This window comes from Lactuca serriola, chromosome 8 (assembly GCF_051521515.1).
Source record: "Lactuca serriola cultivar US96UC23 chromosome 8, Lser_US96UC23_V15, whole genome shotgun sequence".
Taxonomy (NCBI): domain Eukaryota; kingdom Viridiplantae; phylum Streptophyta; class Magnoliopsida; order Asterales; family Asteraceae; genus Lactuca; species Lactuca serriola.
In genome coordinates this window covers 110,021,612-110,043,445 of record NC_136415.1, presented here as the reverse complement: position 1 = coordinate 110,043,445, position 21,834 = coordinate 110,021,612, and the positions used below count along the sequence as shown (strand labels likewise).

Genomic DNA, 21,834 nt, shown 5'->3' with positions numbered 1-21,834 from the left:
GCCGTCGTGATTTTGTTCAGGATCGACAACAACGACACATCTGCTGCCTTCACCTTCTTCCTCGGCTCTCTCTCTCTCTCTCTCTCTAATTTCGTCTCTAGGGCTTTGTGACACGAAAGTTACCTAAGGCGGTGCGTTTTTTTTTATGGAGAGAATGGAGAAAATGACATATAAACTGCCCATCATAAATGATGGACGAAATATGCCAAAAAAAAAAATTCATGTTTACTGTTAAAAGAGTAAGAATAATACAGGGACCATTCTTACCAAAACTCCTACAGTTTAGTGTTAAAACTTTTCACAATCTTAATATATATATATATATATATATATATATATATATATATATATATATATATATATATATATATATATATATAATTATAAATTCATTTATCTTTTCATTAGATATAGACATCATAATCTAGCTTTGATACCAAAATTTTCAAAATAATAATATAAATTATAGACTATAGAGTATTAAAGATAATAAATAAGAGATATTTGAATTGTATGATTTCCGTCTGCTTGTCGAGTTCTTTGTTGGTATTTTTAAGGTAGGTGACTTGCTATTCAGAAATTAGAAACTTCAAAAGACAAATTTGAAAATAACTCACTTTACAAATTTTCACACTTCTTTATTTCATAGGATCAATGATCCTTATATATGCAATTTTTTACAAACGACAAACAACCGACTAACAATTACCTATACTATACATATACATTATACTTATTTTGACATTATTACTAATACTATGTATTATTGAGAGAGCCCGATTTAAAATGTTAAGAATTTACAGAAACCAGTTTTCAAGAGGTTGGATCAGGCCGATTTAACCCGGTTTCCTTCTGATCCGCCCGATTTACACTGGGTCGTGTACAAACGGTTTTTGTGCCTGAAAAAACCAATGGCCTCCCCTATTCCTGGTTCAACCGACCACGGTCCGGTCCGGTTTTCAAAACAATGGATGGATGATATTACAAACAATGTCCTTTGTACAAACTACTAAACGATAAGCAAAGTCGTAAATGTACAAGTGCAAGATATTTATCTACAACCCATTCTGCTTAGATACACCTTTCCGGTGCATGTTTTCAAGTCCTCACGAGCATTACCGAACAGCTGCAGCAGGTTTTCTATATGTATGCTTTCTGGCCAACACAACAAATACTCCCAAATTCACCAAACTTAAACCAGCCAAAAGCCAGAAAAAATAATCAAGGTGGCCATAGTTGAGATTGTCCGTGATCCACCCCGCACCACCACCCCGTGTACTAATAATCGTCACAATCGTCACAAGCAAAGCACTCACATAGCTCCCAAGTGCAGTAATTGTTAACTGAAGAGCCGCACACAAACTTCTCATAGAATCCGGAGCTTGATCATAAAAAAACTCCAATTGCCCAATAAATGTAAATACTTCAGCACACCCAATTAAAAAATACTGTGGCACCTGCCAAAAAATCGACATAGGAATCCGATCCAGTTCATAGTAATCGTTTCTTGATACAATCTGGAGCCTAACGACTTCAAGAACACCAGCACAAACCATACTAAAGATGGAAATGAATAATCCAGTCCCGATCCGTTGAAGTTGGGTCAACCCGTTTTGCTGACCCGTGACCCGTCTGGCTACATGGACGATGACCCGGTCGTAAACCGGGACCCAGAATACTACGCTGATTGTATCAAATACCCCGAGTGAAGCAGGCGGGATCTCGAACCCGGATATTCCGACCCGTGGGTCGAGAGTGGAGCCTTGTAATACGAATAGGTTACTCATTTGGGCGTAAACTGTGGAGAAAATGATACCTGTGGCCCATATTGGAAGTAAACGTATCACGGCTTTTAGTTCCTCAACTTGGGTTACAGAGCAAAGGTTCCATGGATTTATCGACCCGTTTGGTGTAACCACAGCTGCCTTATCGAAAAAACTGTAGTAATTATGAATTAGTAATAAGATTCGATAAAACTCGTACCCAAAGTTGTGTAATTATGAATTAGAGAGGATAACTTACACCAAATCAAATGTATGATCAATCTTACGGCTTCCTGAATTAGAAAAACCGGCTTCTTCTGAAGACTCGTATAAAAGTGAACTATCTAATGGCACTTCGATCTTTCTCTTTCTAAAAGAAGCAACCACCACCTGGCACAACCGAGTGAGCGGGCTACCACCCGGTAACTGATTCCGGTACAATTTAGTACCTGAAAAAAACGAAATCACAGCAATTCCCATTGCAATAGTAGGAACTGAAAACCCCCAACCCCAACCCACATTATCTTGAATCCAAACTAGAACTGAATGAGCCACGAGTGCACCGATGTTTATGACAAAATAAAACCAATTAAAAAAAGAACTCTTTTGTTTTTCCTCGACCTCATCATGATCATCAAACTGATCCGCACCATAAGACGAGACACAGGGTTTAATTCCCCCGGTTCCTAGAGCCACGAGGTAAAGAGAAGTGAAACATAATGCGATTTGAGCTTTTGTTGCAATGCAAACATCTTTTTCATAACATGTCGGTTTTAGCCCTGGGACGGATGCTGATAGTGTTAACATTCCCATTCCCTAGAAACATATTTCTTTAGTGTTACTGTTACTCTGTTATTGTTATTGTTATTGTTGTTAGACTTACAATTGCGTAAATGATGGAGAAGGTGGCGATGGTCCAATATCGTCCGATATAAGTATCGGCTACAAAGGCTCCGATTAATGGGGTGAGATAGCAAGTTCCTGTCCAAGTTGAAAGATTTCTTGAAGCCGTTGCGCTATGCTCATTCAAATGATACTTAAAATATCGGACTAAATTAGAGCTCATTCCATAATACGCCAATCTTTCACAACATTCATTGCCTACATATACAAGACAATAAATAATTATAGACAATCTTTAGGGGTAGGGCTGAATAGGATAAAAATATGTCTAGTTCAAACAAAAGCAACCTAAAATCGGTCCAAAGGATAAAGATAGCAATCACCTAAGATGAAGCCACATGCCTTCCAAGTTCCGGTTTTTTTCTTATTAGCTGGGTTTTTAAGGTAATCTACAGTCCCATCTTCGGTGTAGGTGTCATCTTCTTGCTTAGATTCCAGCAAATTATAGGTACCTGAAGATAAGATAAATATCTCTGATAACCGAATTGTATGATAACATGTGTAAATGATTTATTTAATTTACTTGATTATCTCCGAAAGAAGTCAAAGTAGCATAGTTTTCGTAAAGTACAGGGTTAACTTTAAAGGTCCATGAAGAAGATACTACTGAAGGAAAAGTTAATCAAATGACAAATAACAAGAGACCCTTCGGGTAATGACGATATTAAACCAGAAATCAGTACAAATTACAAGATTAATTGTTGTTTTCAGCGATTAACTACAAGGGTTTGACTTAAAGAGCAAGAACATGACTGATACAAAAAGGATGATTTCAACACGATATCTTCAATTAACTGCATAAAACAAAAATTAAAATAGAAACTAACGAAGTAATGAACAGATTAAAGCTAATTCGATCATGAATTGAGAGTACCCATATGAGAATTTTGCTCCATTTTTATGAGAAAATATCAGATAGTCAGAAACTCCACTCTGAACACTGATGATCGTTTAACAAGGCCCTTCAACTTCAGGTCAACCTTCCAACCCTCGATGGAATCTTCAAAATATGTTCTTTAGCGGTTGCATGCTTGAAACTGCATCTGAATCCGGAAATTCTCGTTGAAAGTTGGGGTTAAAAGATAATAAGATTCGGGACTTTTTGGGTGAACAAAAGGTCCAGATCAAAAGTTACATTTTAGAAGATTATTTATGTAGTAACATGTAACTTATACGTTAAAAACTAAAAAGTGTATATTGTTTGGTACTTCCGAAATTCTGAGTGGGTAATTTTTAAAATGATTGTTTTGGATTTTTTTGTTTTTTTAAAAAGCTAAAAGTTTGAGAAGTTGTTTGACAATTATAAAAATCTTTTTAAAAAATGACTTTTTGGCAAAAAGAAAAAGTTATGGTTTTAAAAGTCACAATTTGTGACTTTTGTTGACTTTTGACATTTTAGCATTTGTTCCTTCAAAAGTTAATCCAAATACATTTTAAAACCTATTTTTGGAAAAAGCTATAAGTCAAAAAATCCTTTTGTTGAAAAGAACTTTTGAAGCTAAAAAACAATCCCAAACATCCGGAAAAACACTATGTTGAGGATCTTGCTCTATAGTTTCATTTGCCTCCCAATGTTCTTACTAAATGACAGATAGTGCCCTTATACTATAGAAGATAAGTTATAAAAAGATAAAATTGCAAATTTGGTCTTTGAGGTTTGTCCGTCCAAAAAGTTTTGGAGTTGCACTGTTCGTCCAAAAAGTTTATTTTGTTACGATTTTAGTCTGTTTCAAACCTGGAAGCGGCTACAATGAATTTTTTGCCTTTTTTTATTTCCTTTTTCAATTTCTTTCTATTTACTTCATTATTTTTTTTTTAAAATGTAATTCATGAAAGTTCAAACATTTTAGTTATCATCGTACAATAGGCCTGACAATGGAGCGGATTTTGACCCTGATCCGATCCAAACCCTTAACAATTATACGAGTTTGGAGCATAGTTTTTGATCCGTTTACCCGTTAACAACCCGTATCCGCTAACCCTTTTATTAAAAGGGTCGGGTATGGATCATCACCGATCCGCTCCGTTTATAACCCGCCCCATATAAATTTTAGAATTATACATTTATATTTTATATTGCCTAAAGTTTACATTAAATTCCAATCGGAAGTCCAAAGAGAAAAGGCCAAAGACTAAACTGTCTTTACATAGGACTCAACGACTCAACTTCTATACTTTCAGTCTTCTCCTAAGAGTCATGATTTCATTTGATTTATATTTCATCATGTCATTACCAATTTCATTTATAAATCAATAAGAGCATTTATCAATCGGAAGAAAGTTTGTAATTTCTATTCTATATCAATGCAATCGACGGTCAAAAACCAATCGGAAGTAACTAAAATAATGATTTTAATTCCAATAGAAGGTCCTCGAGTACATAATGTGTTTTCTAAATCAACACTAAGTTTTATTTAGTAAATGTGATTTTATGATTTAAGTAAAATGTGTTTGATTATTCAAAAAACTACGGGTTATGGGGCGGGTTTGGATATCTGCTGATTCGATGGATAAGGGTATGGGTTTGATTCTTCAAAACCCTGCGGGTTACGGAGCGGGTTTGGATCGGATTTTGAAATTTGTTAAAAGGGTTTGGATCAAGGTCGATTCGCTCCAAACCTGCCCCATTGCCAGGTCTATCGTATAACGAATGAGAAGGCAAACGGGCAACAAGTTGCGCCGCTAAGCCTTTTGTATGGTAAAACCAATTCTTTTAAAGAGTACATCAATAGATCTAGGAGATATAACATTGCTATGCATCTGGCACAAGAAAATCAAATGTATCAAATGCAAATGGTATGAACGCGTGTTGATTTTACATGCATGGTTTCTCATGTTTTGTGACCTTACATGTAGCAGCTTTTAATGCATCTTGTCCCGCCGTGAAACCCCCGACCCTCAAGCTTATAAGAGAGAATACCCTTGTAAGGTCCACACATGCGTATTTCCCTCCAACCTATCCAAAAATCAAAACGCCAGCCGGTCTAAGGGTTGACCTTCCTTTTGTTAGGTCAGTCAGGAAATTCACAGGAGCCTCTTTCTTGGCGGAGACCCCGACACGCTTACATATGTCGACCAAAACATTCCTAACCATATCGTGCCTGTATTTGAACCCCGAGAGTTCTTTGCAATGAACCGCATGCTCACTGAAAGAGTCCAAACATGCCTTGTGGCACACCGGACAAATCCCATCAACTTGGAATTTTGAAATCATGAATCGATATTTGAGGATGGTACGATACTCCATAGGAGACATATGTTGGCCAAGCCCATCTATGGGGATAGCTAGAAGAAAATCTTGAGCATGTGGTGCACGTAAACTCTAGAAAACTGCTTTCTACCGAGTCGTCATATTGAGATTCACTTCCATATCTTGGACAATTTTACTAAAAAGGGCACTCGCGCAGTGTATTCTGGGATTTAGGGGGGGTGTCCTTAGTAGTAAAATTGCTAAGGTCAATGTCCGGAAGCTTGTTACGAAGAGAATCTAAGGCACCAGCATAATCAGAATCCATACCATAAATGTCGTTATCCCGCAAGATGTGGTCTTGCAATGCCCAAGATTGGGCCCTTGAGACAACAAACGCATATGATGTAACATCCCAATTTTCGAGGCAAAAAATTTCATTTTAAATAAATACTTCACAACATAGTTTAAGAAAACATTACCAAGGTCATGTCATTTTAGAAAAACTATAACAACGTGTTCGAAAACCATCTCACATACGTAATATAAATCAGAGTACAATCCCAAAAACTCAATGAGGAACCATATGGGTGTGTGTGTGACGCGCTGCTACACCACCGGCTCCTTCCCCTTAGACGAAGAGGTACCTGAAACCAAAACTGAAACTGTAAGCACAAAGCTTAGTGAGTTCCCCCATCATACCATATACCTATTGCCGCGCAATTCTGGGATGCCCGACCTACCCATGTCAAGCCATTCTGGGGTGCTGACCATCTCATGTCAAGCTATTATGGGGTGCTGACCATCCTATGTCAAGCCATTCTAGGGTGCTGACCAACCCATGTCAATCCATTTTGGGGTGCTGACCTACCCATGTCAGGCTATTCTGGGGTGCCGACCTACCCTCCGGTCTATCTCAGCCGAACACAGGGACTATTTCACCCTACAACTAGCATATAATATCATATCATAATCATGTTGTCAGACATATCTGGGGTGTCAGACCTACCCATTGGTCCTAGCGACCGAATCGGGGACTAGTCCCCTCCTACTAATATTATCTCACATAACATCGCATACTAGCATACACACATGTCAAGCAATAGCAAACCAGATAATTATCACAAAGACAATCATCTCAACTAAACATCTACTAGTGGGTCGGCCTTGGTGTCTTAGACCCACTTCTACTGGAAGGTAACTCACCTCGATGTCGTGTAGTGTCCTCGGCATGCAAATCGACTCTCCTCGATGTCAGACCTACCCATTGGTCCTAGCGACCGAATCGGGGACTAGTCCCCTCCTACTGATATTATCTCACATAACATCGCATACTAGCATACACACATGTCAAGCAATAGCAAACCAGATAATTATCACAAATACAATCATCTCAACTAAACATCTACTAGTGGGTCGGCCTTGGTGTCTTAGACCCACTTCTACTGGAAGGTAACTCACCTCGATGTCGTGTAGTGTCCTTGGCATGCAAATCGACTCTCCTCGACTCCTCAATCCCTATACGACAACCCTTCTAAGTTATCAATTTGAATATGTAACCCTAACCAGGGTCAACTCAGTTAAGTCAAAGTCAACATTGGTCAAAGTCAACATCTAGTTGACCTGACTCGCCGAGTTGGCCTACCAACTCGTCGAGTCCATACTCCTCTAACCCAAACCAATCCCCGTCTCTACTCGTTGAGTCTATCAAGAACTCGACGGGTTCTCCTTCAATCATACCATCGGGACCATCCTCATCCTACTCGCCGAGTTCATCCTTGAACTCATCGAGTTCATCTCCCTCATAAGAATGCATCCAGGCTATGACTCACCGAGTTGTAAGAACAACTCGTCGAGTCCATCTTCAAAGATTGGGAGATTGTGTTGGACTTGCCGAGTTTGCTCAAACACTCGTTGAGTCCCATGATTCACAGGTCCCTTATCAGCCTAAACAACTGAGGGACCTTCCACACTATCATCTGGTCCATCGACAGAAAGGATTTGGTGGTCATTACACCCCGACTCGCCGAGTCCTAAGAACAAGTCGTCGAGTCCATCCTTGAACATTACTATATAGTCGATTAAAATGGGTCTTAACACGTCAAGACCATAGATCTGGCCTCCTAATGTCCATTTTACACGTAAAGCCTCAAGCTTGGTGCACATGCATGGGATCTTTGGCTCAAAAAGCCATAAAATATGGTCTACAAGATGCGTGGGGTGTTTATGGCAACAAGGTGGGGACCTTTATGCCATAAAGACCCCCAATAACCCTAGATCTGAAGCACAAACTGACTTCTAATACTCAATCCCGAATACAACCTCTCTAGGTCTTAGAAAGATGTAGAAAAAGGTCTAAAATCAAGATCTAGACAATGAGTAGATAATGTTTCAGCTTTATACCTCTAATAAGCTGGAAATATGCTCAAAACTCTGGATCTTCTTGTTTCCCCTTGATCTCACAAGCCTTCTTCTCTTCTTCAAGCCTCAATCACACAAATTAACACCACAAGTCTCAAGAACACAATAAAAACGGCTAGGGTTTCGAGTTAGGGTTTGCTCTGGACGATGGGGGTTGAGTTGAGGGGTTATAATGTGTTTAAATAGGGTGCAAACCCTCAATTTAGGGTTTCACTCAAACAACGTCTACTCGCCGAGTCGGTCTCCCGACTCGTCGAGTAGACTACTTAAACTTTCCGCGGATCACGACTCTACTCAACAAGTTGGGCCTCCAACTCGTCAAGTCCCAGAGAAAAAAATAAGAAATACTTGAATTAAAGGCATACCAGGAATCAGGTGTTACAAATCTCCCCCACTTATCCTAGACTTTGTCCTCGAAGTCTGTTGCTCTGTCTTGAAAAAGATCGGGGTAATGCTCCCTCATCTCATCCTCCGACTCCCAGGTCCATTCCGAGCACTTGCGGTGCCGCCACTGCACCTTAACCAACTCCACTCTCTTATTTCTCAGATCCCTCGACTTCCTGTCAAGGATTGCCACTGGCCGCTCGATGTAATTCAGGTTGTCATCCACCTGAATATCCTCTAATGGCACTACTGCCGAATTGTCCACCTGACACTTCCTCAACTGGAAGACGTGAAAAGTGCTATGAATCTGACTGAGTTTAGCTGGCAGATCCAGCCTATATGCCACCTTGCCCACCCGGGCTATAACCCTGAAGGGTGCAATATACTTGCAGCCCAACTTGCCCCGCTTCCTGAATCGAATGACGCCCTTCAAAGGCGACACTTTCAGGAGCACCATATCCCCGACCTGGAACTCCAAGTCCGATTGATGCTTGTCGGCATAACTTTTATGCCGACTCTGAGCAGTCTGAATCCTGCTCCAAACCTGCTGGATCCTCTCCGTTGTCTTGAGTACCACCTCGGTACTCCCCATGACCCTTTGACCAACCTCACCCCAGCATATTGGGGTCCTACACTTCCTCCCGTACAACATCTCGAAAGGAGGACGGTCGATGCTCGCATGATAGCTATTATTATAGGAGAACTCCGCTAATGGAAGGTAAGTATCCCAACTACATCCAAAATCTAAAACACACGCCCACAGCATATCCTCCAGAGTCTGGATGGTCCGTTCGCTCTGAACATCCGTCTGCGGGTGAAAAGCAGTGCTAAAGTGCAGACAAGTAACCAGTTCATCATGAAACTTCTTCCAAAACCTAGAAGTGAACCACACATCCCTGTCGGTAATCACTGAAATTAGCACCTCGTGCCACACCATTACCTCCCTGATATAGATGTCGACCAACTTCTCGACCGAAATGCTCTCCTGAATCGGAATGAAATGGGCGCTCTTGGTCAATCAATCAACGATGACCCAAATCGAATCTACCCCTCGCGCAGTCCTGGGAAGCTTCGTGATAAAATCCTTAGTAATATCCTCCCATATCCACAAAGAGATATCCAACGGCTGGACCTTGCCGTGAGGTCTCTGGGGCTCAGCCTTGACCTTCCTGCAGGTCAGGCACCTCTCCACAAACCAAGCTACATCCCTCTTCATACAGGGCCACCAATAATCAAGACGAAGATCCCTGAACATCTTCTTCGCCCCGGGATGGATAGAGAACCTCGATTTGTGTGCCTCTTCCATTAATACCTGGCGCCCACCTCCATGATACGGGACCTACACCCTACGGTGAAGAGTCAACAGTCCCCGACTATCATAGTCGAAGGAGGAAACCTGAACCACAATTCGCTCGCTCTTCCGATGTTCCTCCTCCATGGCCTTCTGCTAGGCCTCCCGAATCTGCTCCAACAACGGAGTCACAACTGTCATCCTCATACATATGTCCCTGATCGGTATTGCCTTGCGGCTAAGCGCGTCGGCCACAACATTGGCCTTCCCCGGGTGGTAGAGGATCTCACAATCATAATCCTTTACAACATCAAGCCACCGATGTTGCCTCATATTCAGATTTGGCTGGTCCATGAGATACCTCAGGCTCTTGTGGTCCGTGTAAATAGTACAACGAACCCCATAGAGGTAATGATGCCAAATCTTGAGGGCGAAAACAACGACCCCCAACATAGTTTTAAATAAATACTTCACAACATAGTTTACCAAAACATTACCAAGGTCATGTCATTTTATAAAAACTATAACAACATGTTCGAAAACCATCTCACATACGTAATATAAATCAGAGTATAATCCTAGAAACTCAATGCGGAACCATATGGGTGTGTGTGTGTGTGTGATGTGTTGCATACACTGCCGATTCCTTCCCCTTAGACGAAGAGGTACCTGAAACCAAAACTGAAACTGTAAGCACAAAGCTTTGTGAGTTCCCCCATCATACCACATACCAAAACCACATACATATTGCCGGACAATTCTAGGGTGCCCGACCTACCCATGTCAAGCCATTCTGGGGTGCTGACCATCCCATGTCAAGCTATTATAAGGTACTGACCATCCCATGTCAAGCCCTTATGGGGTGCTAACCAACCCATGTCAAGCCATTTTGGGGTGTTGACCTACCCATGTCAGGCTATTCTGAAGTGCCGACCTACCCTCCAGTCTATCTCAACCGAACACGGGGACTATTTCACCCCTTACCGCTAGCATATAATTGTTGGATTAGTGTCTAAGTCCATAACTATATTTGGTATGTACTTGACCCGATTGGCATGGTCCATTTGGGTTGCATGACATCATGCATTTGGATAGACTAAAATGAGATAAATAACACTTAAGTTTTATTAATATATTATAAGTTCTAATATATTAATAAGATTATTTAATTAGTATTGATCAATAATTAATTTGGAATTAATTAAGTGATCAAAAGGAGACTAATTAAATATATGGGTTGATTGTGTAAATCATCCATACTTGTATAGTGGGCTAATGCTCCATGGATTATCAAGTTGGGCTAAAACCCATAGGATACTCCATGGATGCTCCATGGTGTTTTTGTACCCATGGATCATGGAAATGAAAGGCCATGACAATTAGGGTTTACATGGTGTAACCCTAATTGTGACACACTATATAAGCATCTTATTTTTCCCAAAAATCGGACACTATGAAGGATTGGTGAGGGCTAGCCGATTTCATGAAGTGTCTCATTTCTCTCAAGTTATTCTAAGTGTATTTGGTGTTGTGTGAAATATTTGAGGTGTCACACTTGGGGCACTAGGCTCTTAAGTTCTATGGAATCAAGCTACATCAATAGGTATGTCTTCTAACTTATATTATTCCATATGAATCAATGTTTTGTTCGCTAGTTAGGATAATACCTTGGAATATTCATATTTGCATGTATAATAGAGAAAACATAGATACAAGGTATTTAGGGTTGCATGTACACTTAGGAGTGTTAGAATGCTCAAAACCCATCAGTGGTATCAGAGACTAGGCTTGTTTTCTTGTTATACTTGCAAAATTGGCTGAAAAATCGAAGTTTGTTGTTGTCTGCTTAGCAGACTCGTCGAGTTCATGAAGGGACTTGACGAGTTCAAGGCTAAACTCATCCAACTCGCCGAGTTGGTTCATGCACTGGACGAGTTGGACCCCTAGACAACATATCTCCGACTATTTTGGCTGGAATTAGACTAGGAACATTACCCTAAGTTGTTTTTCAATTTATAAACTTGTTTTTGATGTGGTAATGTTCATGCTAGTCCAATTTCAAAGATAATTGTCAATAGATTCATGTTTTGTATTAGTTTAATGGTTAGGCTAATTACATGAAAAAGTTTGATTGAATTATCTTGTTCTTATGAGTTGCTTAGATTAATAGAAAAGTTATGTGAAATTGTTGTTTTCAATCCAAATTAATCTAAGAGTTGGTTCTAAAATGTGTTTTTGTAACTTGTCCTCAAGTTATATGAAGAGTCACATTTAAGATTCATAAAACACATAAATATTTCCATAGGTTATGAATAAAGAAAAATCATATTCCTTTAATAGTTTAAAGTCTTCCATAACTTGTCCTCAAGTTATGGAACTTGAAGAGTTTTTTGAATTAAAACTACTTTAAACACATAAGTTATGAAATTGAATAGTTTTGAGTAGTTTCAAAACTTGCCCTCAAGTTTTGGAATTTGTAAAGTTTTTCCTTATGAATACTTTAATTCCAAGTTAAGCCCTTTGAATTTTAAAAGTTAAAATTCAACCCTTATCTAGAAAAAGGCTTTCTCTTCCCAATGGAAAGGGATTGGCCACAGTCAATGCGGTTGACCAAATGGTAAAGAGAAAGGCAAAGTCTATGATAGTCCCATGTACCATTCCCAAAGAGTCCATATGTTTCTCTTGCCAAAGGAAGGGACATTGATTGCGAAGCTGCCTATTTACCTGAAAGATCATAAGGTTGATCAAGTCAAGAAGTTTGACTCTACTTCATGTAAAGTCCACTATCTAACTCTGTTAAGTTTCTATTCTGAGATTCTTATTACATGATGTGACTAGGTCACATGTTGATGTTTTAAGAATCAAAGAAATATGAAGAAGCTTAAAGGAAGTATATGCTGATTCTGATCGCGAAGATGGATTTCGATCGCATGGTTCGGTGATCAGAATTTTGAGCTGTTTCTTAGGATTTATGATATATTGCTTAGGAATAGATAACAACAAGTTTTTCATATGCTTTTGCACTGTAAGAATAAGTTTTTCCGCAAAGTTTTAAAATAAAAGGAAAATGTTTGATTTTATTTATTCTAAGTATCCTTACAATAGCATTTGTGAAAAATTGTTGCTTATATGATTCCATTGATAGCAATATTGGAAAATGGATTTATTTCTTTCATTTGTGGTAATGTCTAATTTACCAAATAAGGAAAGATTCTCATCACCCAAGTTTTAATTGGACCGAAACTTGGAATCATGCACCTTGTATAGTATGATGAATGAGAATTTTTATCTTTGGAAAATTAAGACTAATTCCTTGTTCACATGTATATGTGAGTCAAGTGAAGGATTAAGGGATCGAGTACACATTCTTGTGCATTGGTCAAGTCCACCACAGAAGATCGATAAGACTATTCGTCATGATTTACTAAAGGTTAGTAAATATGGTTATACTTACAAGATTAACTATAATTCTGAAACATTGGATGAGTTTCAATGTATGGCAGAACGAATGAAAAGAATCAAATTAGGCAGAAAAGTAAAAGTTTCTCAAATTTGAAAAGATGGGACAGTACTTTCGTATCATGTTTTATGATCATCTTAATTATTAAAGAACTATATCACAATTGGTCTTCTAAGGACATCTTAGTGCATTCTTATAGCTAAGAAGAGGAGTCATGAACTGTTGAAATGGTTAAATCAAGAAGACGAGTCATACTTTGTTCCAAAGCAAGTCTTAGAGTCATACTCCAAGATTGTAACTTGAGTGACACATCTTAAAGAAGATTTATAACACTTTTTAAATGTAAGAGTAAAATGTTTTCTACTCTTGTACATTTGAAATTGGTATTGTGATGTTTTGGATAAAACAAAGACCAACTAAGGCCAATTGTGTGAAGTGTTTGTCTTGATAAAGAATTCGTACTATCTCTTGAATATTTGGCAAGATAGTCTTATATGTCGAGAGGACAGTGGGATTCTTAAAGATCTTGAAAGAATTTCAAGATCTAGTAAAGAATAAAAACCTATAGTTTGACACTAGCACACGACGTGAGGTTTATAACCTGTCGTGTTGTAACGCCCGTAGATCCGGGCTAGTCAATTTAGAGGCAATAAGGGTCGAAAATGACTTTTCGGCAAAAGATTATTTAGAATAAATAATCTTAACCAAGTTGTAGTATATGTTACAAGGTTTCCGTACATATAAAGAACGCCGAAATCCGAGTTATAACGAAGAAGTTATGGCCCGTCGAATTTTTACGGCAAAACCGGCACGGCACCGGGAAGCGTAAAAAGTGAATTTATGATAGAGAGAGATTTAGCATTAGTGATCTAAACAAAATTTTTAGAGTATGTTAAAACGATAAAATCCATAAAAAGAACGCCCAAATCTGACTTCGTATGAGGAAGTTATGATTTTTCAAAGTTTCGGCTTAGCAGTGTACAGCCCGAAACTCGAATTTTAGTTTGAGCGGTTTTTGGCTTACACGAACTAAATGAGAGTTGAAGATCTCATTAATAGGAACTCAATGGTAAAAAGATAGACAAAAACGGAGTCCGTATGAAGGAGTTACGAATTCTTCGCGGTCATTTAACAGTTTAAACGCCTCCTACTATTAAATTTGAGATCGGTCGAGAATTAGCTGATGGATTATAAATGAAAGTTGTAGATCTTGTTTTTAACTACCCGTGGAAAAAAAGAACGTCAAAAACGGAGCTCATATGCGAAAGTTACGGGGTTTAGAAGTCAGCAGGGTGCTGCTGCAAAAAGGGTGACGTGGCTGAATACGGGCCAAGGCTTTCTCCCCAAGGAAAGCCATCAGGTGATGACATGTGGCACTGACTCGCCGAGTCAGTAAACCAACTCGGCGAGTCAGTCAGGATTTCACCCTATAAATAGAGGTGATGGGTTCCCTCATTTCCTCACCCCTCAACCTTCTTCTTTCTCTCTCTAAACTCTCTCTCTAAGCCTCCCTAACCCCCCAAAGCCTAGGGTAACTCCCTAGCACGAGGCGGAAGGAAAAGAGCCTTTCGGCTCGGGAACGCTGCTCCAGCGAAGCCCAGTTTTCAAGAAAACCCGCTGTAAGTGAGTTATGCCTACCCTATCTTTAGTATAGCTTATGTTTTAATATAGTAACGTTATTAGGAACTTATAATAAGTATTTGGGATATTATTATGAGTTATATTGAGTGTTATTTAACGCTTATATAATAATAATAATAGCTAGACTATTAATTTGTCGCGGTTATCGTTAGACTAAACCCTAGTGGTATTGGTATTAGGTTTTATCGAAGGAAAATTGTTTTGAGAGTATCGAAGCGCTGTCCGAGTGCTGAGTCACCACCTTTCAGGTGAGTGCATAGTCCTTTTCATCTTACACATAGATATGAAGTATTTTAATATAAATTACGTGCTATGTGTGCATATTGTCTGAATACTTGCTGTCTATGCTGGGTGAAAGATTTATATATATGTTTTAAATGATTTAAACTGTATATGTGTTTTATATCTACAAAATGTGTTGGGTAAAACATGGGTAGATGAAATAGTTGTTTTGTGATAACACGATGGAAGACATCAATGTTGTCAGTGATCCAGTCATCTAGTGGAGTATAGATGATGACCATGGACGATACTAGACAGTCCGGTGGAACGCTAGCAGGCTCGTAACCTGTAGGTGTTTTTGAACTAGGTGCTCATTAGGTATTTTTGAACTGAGTGTGTTCACTAGGTATTTTGAACTGAGTGTGTTCACTAGGTATCTTTGATCTGAGTGTGTTCACTACGTATCCTTGAACTGAGTGTGTTCACTAGGTATTTTGAACTAAGTGTGTTCACTAGTTACTTTTGGACTAAGTGTTTACCAGATGTTTGGACTACGTGTTCACCAGTTGTAATCTATAAGCTTTGGTAACGATAGACTTCGTGCCGATTCCTTAGGATAATCCTTAGGAATGAATGAACGAGAAATAGCTGATTCTTAGGGTAGATCCTTAAGAGTAAAGAAGATAATGGGGATGGGTAATTGGATTTAATTGCTTGATTGTTTAAACATAATAATTATATTATTGTGGGTTGAAAACCCTATGTTCTCACCAGGTTTCCCAACCTGACCCACTTAGTTTATTTATATCACAGGTGTTGATATGAAGTCACATTACACCGAGAGATTTAAAGAGATGTAGATCACTAGTGTAAATAAATGTAAGTTTTGTTTATGCTTATGTTTCTGTATTAACGATGACATCCCAAACGTTTTAAAATGATTAAAATACGTTTCTTCGAAAATGTTTTAATAACGTATTTATCATGTTTTTCTGGGGACAAATTCCGCAACATTTTTATTAAAAGAAGTACTCTGATTTTTATAAAGCATAAACAAAATCGGTCTTTTCTGGCCGTGAAAATGGGGATGTCACACGTGTTGACATATTTCTATTTCTTTGCCCATTCCAGTTAAAGTTGACTTTGCATATGAGTTCTGAGAGTTCTCAATTGGTTGCATAACAACTTGGAAACAACGACAGACCCTTGTTTTGTTATGTGGCAAGAAATTAAGATTGAGTTCAGTCCATATGAGTTTGGATTTGTCATTATCGTTGTCATTTGATTATGGTTTTGACAAATTCACATAGATAAGAACACATACACCATAAAATCTAAGTGTCATAAGGTTTTTCTCCGATTCATGAAAATGATGGTGATGAAACACTTTCACTAAGTAGATTTTAAGTAGATAACAGTTGTGATATTTGCATTCTCAAAGTCGTTAGCGGAGCGTGTGTGGTTAACCGGCACACCAACATGGACTTGTGAGAAATGGAAAAGGTCTAAACAATCGAGACTATGATTACGGCATCCCTTTTCATAGTTCTAAAAATTGTTTAGACACACATGTGAGCTATCTAAGGGAAGGTGTGTGATTTTGATAAAGTCTTATAAAAAAATCTCATATCAGAAATCTGAACTTTGGTAAGAAAGTCAATAAAGTATTGATTTCTAGAAGTTCAGCTGATTTCTGAGTACATGTCAAAGCTAGTGGGAGCATAAGTGTTATGCTAATAATCATCATGTTAGTGGGAGCATGATAATTATTATTAGTATTGCAAGATACCAATGTTAATTATAGAAAACAAAAGTTTCAATTCGTGAAGTTGCAGGGGTGAAAAGTTGTTTTGCTATAATTAAGGGAGATGAAATTATACTTCATTTCAATTCTAAAAGCTTAAATTGAGGGTTTAATCATCTTTAGTCAAGGATATATATATATATATATATATATATATATATATATATATATATATATATATATATATATATATATATATATATATGAATTTTGTGTTGGAATGGCTCAACATAAGGAAATTTTATTTATGGGTCCATTATCTGCGTTCTAAAATTCGATTATGATTACGGCATCCCTTTTTATAATCTGAATTATGAGAACTTGGCAAATAGAAATATTGTAGCAAAAGGACTGGTCTAGTATCATGTCTTTATGTGAGACATCATGAATCGTGTCCCATATGCTTCGGACATAGTATCGATTGCATGTGCTATAATATTCATCCTTTCTAAAATTTTCCAAATGCCTGGGGCATTAAGAAGGGAAAAGGTCTAGAATTGGATATGACTAAAATGATTAAGCAATTGTTGAGGACAATCTAAGGTTTACCAAAGATTGGTTGCTCCGGGATAGTTGGAAGTATAATGTTAATTTTGGAAGGACCATATTGACATATTCTGAAAAGAGGCAACTCTTGTTCAGAAGTGATAGTCAAAATAGGAATATGGAAATGTTTCCATAGGTGGAAGTTATTCAAGTTGTGTAAGATTAGAAAAACTTAATACAAGAAGAATGTTTCCATGGAGTTGATCTCCATTGGAATACTATGTAATGTCTGTTGACAAGTATTTGTCACTTTGTGCATAATCATTACAAGATGATCAATGCATATAAGTTTAAAATCTAACAATATTTCCGTAAATGGCATGAATTTGGAATTCTTGCATTTGCGGTAAGGATTTGGGACTGTGAAATGAGAATCATTGGAATTATGTTCAATCGATCTATTTCACAAAGTAAAGATCATAGGCAAACTTAGTATGCATACTTGGTGTATGGCATAACTAATGTTTTAACAAACATAGTGTGCATACTTGGTGTATGGCATGACTAGTGTTTAGAAAACATAGCGTACATGCTTGGAGTATGGGACAATTATTGTTTTAATTCAAGTATAAAGTTGATAGTTTGAAAAAGTATGCAATGAATAATGTGTAATCAATATGGTGATAAATAAAATGTGTTTTATTTATATTCTTAAGTTCTAAGACCATATTGGATTCGATTGTTCTTGTGTTTCACTTTGCATGTTTTGACTTCTAGAATAACTAGGTCGTTCCTCCTGAATGACTAAGTTATTCAAATTATCCACAGTTGGTCATATGTTGGAAGTAGATATGAATCAAGATTGTCATAAAGCTGGATTGTAGATGTACAAGGTATGGGACATAGCAAGTGGTGCTACAACATTCATGACTCATGAGTACTTATAAGTTCTGAGTATTGGATTCAACCCACGCTCATTGGAATCACTTCATGGATTTTATCACGAGTGATCATGAGATGATAATATCTTATATTATTCAAACCTAGAGATATGACTTGTTGCCTATGAGTTGGTTATACATTGATTGCACGAAAACGCATTTGGTAACTCGGTGTTATAAAACGTGCCTTTGTGTATGATTCAACAAGTAGTAGAACAAGCATATGAGTCGAAGTTTATCCATTCCTTTTACCTTTAAAGGGATAAAATTGATATCTATGGGCCCCTCGATGATTTAGTGATGACACCTCGAATTGCTTGGCCAAGCCAGGACTGATTTGATTTGTTCAATTAGTCGGTCGTCATAAATCGGAAATCGGGAAACAACAAATGGATAGAGAGAATGATTTTAATCCATGTCTTAGTCCATATGATATCTAGAATGGAGAAATATATGATCCCTTATCTGATGGACGCGTCATTGATTTGTTTAGAGTTCGACAACAGCAGCTTTTAAGAGCTACGATTGCTAGTCGGGTTTTGAAGTCATACACAATAATAGTTTTAGACTTATCCAAGTGGGAGACTGTTGGATTAGCGTCTAAGTCCATAACTATATTTGGTATGTACTTGACCCGATTGGCATGGTCCATTTGGGTTGCATGGCATCATGCATTTGGATAGACTAAAATGAGAGAAATAACATGTATGGTTTATTAATATATTATAAGTTCTAATATATTAATAAGATTATTTAATTAGTATTGATAAATAATTAATTTGGAATTAATTAAGTAATCAAAAGGAGACTAATTAAATATATGGGTTGATTGTGTAAATCATCCATACTTGTATAGTGGGCTAATGCTTCATGGATTATCAAGTTGGGCTAAAACCCATAGGATGCTCCATGGATGCTCCATGGTGTTTTTGTACCCATGGATCATGGAAATGAAAGGCCATGACAATTAGGGTTTACATGGTGTAACCCTAATTGTGACACACTATATAAGCATCTTATTCTTCCTAAAAAGCAGACACTGTGAAGGAATGGTGAGGGCTAGACGATTTCATGAAGTGTCTCATTTCTCTCAAGTTATTCTAAGTGTATTTGGTGTTGTGTGAACCATTTGAGGTGTCATAATTGGGGCACTAGGCTTTTAAGCTCCATCGAATCAAGCTACATCAATAGGTATGTCTTCTAACTTATATTATTCCATAAGAATCAATGTTTTGTATGCTAGTTAGGATAATACCTTGGAATATTCATATTTGCATGTATAATAGAGAAAACATAGATCCAAGGTATTTAGGGTTGCATGTACACTTAGGAGTGTTAGAATGCTCAAAAATATCATATCAGAATCATGATGTCAGACATATCTGGGGTGTACGACCTACCCATTGGTCCTAGCAACCAAATCGGGGACTAGTCCCCTCCTACTGATACTATCTCACATAACATCACATACTAGCATACACACATGTCAAGCAATAGCAAACCAGATAATTATCACAAAGACAATCATCTCAACTAAACATCTACTAGTGGGTCGGCCTTGGTGCCTTAGACCCACTTCTACTGGAAGGTAACTCACCTCGATGTCGTGTAGTGTCTGAATTGTACTCGGCGTGCAAATCAACTCTCCTTGACTCCTCAATCCCTACACGACAACCCTTCTAAGTTATCAATTTGAATATGCAACCCTAACCAGGGTCAACTATAGTCAGTCAAAGTCAACATTGGTCAAAGTCAACATCCAGTTGACCTGACTCACCGGGTTGGCCTACCAACTCGTCGAGTCCATACTCCTCTAACCCAAACCAATCCCTGACTCTACTCGTCGAGTCTATCAAGAACTCGACGGGTTCTCCTTCAATCATACCATCGGGACCATCCTCATCCTACTCGTCGAGTTCATCCTGGAACTCATCGAGTTCATCTCCCTCATAGGAATGCATCCAGTCTATGACGCGCCGAGTTGTAAGAACAACTCGTTGAGTCCATCTTCAAAGATTGGGATATTGCCTTGGACTAGCCGAGTTTGCTCAAACACTCGTTGAGTCCCATGATTCACAGGTCCCTTATGAGGCTAAATGACTGAGGGACCTTCCACACTATCATCTGGTCCATCGAAAGAAAGGATTTGGTGGTCATTACACCCCAACTTTCCGATGTCACACCCCGAAACCGAAGGCGGAAACGTTCCGGGGCGGAGGACGTCATGTATATCGCAACCAATGTACATAGTAAGCGTAGTAAACACAAAACATTACATTACATAGAATTATTACATTTGTTTGAAATCAAAGTGTTACAAGTGTTATATATATATATATACACATATATATATATATATATATATATATATATATATATATATATATCATATGAACAAAAGCTAAGACGGGTCTTCTATACGCTCCGACTTCTCCAAAAGATCGCGGGGTACCTGTCTAACGTGGACCTGAGAATACAAGCATTTTAAAAATCAGCATAAAGCTGGTGAGTTCATAAGAGGTTTGTTTTCTGAAAATGTACAAGTTTCCTTTGGTTTTCCGAAAAAGTTTGTTATCCAAGAAAATCCCATATTTTCTTATAAGTAAAGTTTAGTTATCCGTTTGTTATACGATCCGGTTATGCACAGTTTGTTATCTCTGGAAAAACCCTTATTTTCCTTAAAAGTTTATAGTTGGTTATCGGTTTCTGAAAGCAATGTACAAGTGTCTACCATACTTTATGTGTTCGTGTGATGTTTCCTGAAAACCTGTTTATCCTTGAAAGGTACATTAGTTTTAACACGTATATAAAACTAATAAGTAAGTATAAAACTATTCATAATCTAAATTACGAGTTCCATAACCATACTATAGACTGGATAAGGCTCGAAACAGGGGCCAATATCTTTGTATGACTTTTGTCACCGTTGAACCTTTCGGTTCAACTGTAGCTAGCAGCCAGGTGCGGGGTTGTCAATCCCGTATAGATCTATACACTCAAGTCACGTTCTCCCTCCAAGAGATTCTGGTTACGGGGGTAGTCTTACACTCTCGTAACTAGGGGGAGTGTTACAAGGACGTGTCTCCAATCTTAAGATTAATGAATTTAAAAGATAATAAAACAGGAAATTATGTTTATTTAGTCCTTCACTCTCGTAACTAGGGGACGTGTTATCAAGGACTTGTGTAAAAGTTCTAAGTTTAATGTTACTATTCCACCACTCTCGTAACTAGGGGGAGTGGTAAAGTTCTAAGTTTAATGTTATTAATCCTTCACTCTCGTATCTACGGGGAGTGTTATCAAGGACGTCTTAAAGTTCTAAGGTACATAC

The 21,834-nt window shown here is 38.1% G+C and overlaps 1 protein-coding gene across 1 annotated transcript; it reads right to left on the bottom strand.

Moving 5' to 3' along the window:
• Positions 1-617: 617 nt before the first annotated feature.
• Positions 618-3,808, bottom strand: LOC145066322 (protein NRT1/ PTR FAMILY 8.2-like). Its single transcript, XM_079013549.1, has 5 exons — positions 3,541-3,808; positions 2,990-3,118; positions 2,647-2,864; positions 2,023-2,579; positions 618-1,938 (listed from the first exon to the last, which is right to left on the bottom strand). Exons 1-5 carry the CDS (start codon positions 3,560-3,562, stop codon positions 1,116-1,118), a joined length of 1,749 nt encoding a protein of 582 aa, XP_078869675.1. The 5' UTR covers positions 3,563-3,808; the 3' UTR covers positions 618-1,115.
• Positions 3,809-21,834: the final 18,026 nt, after the last annotated feature.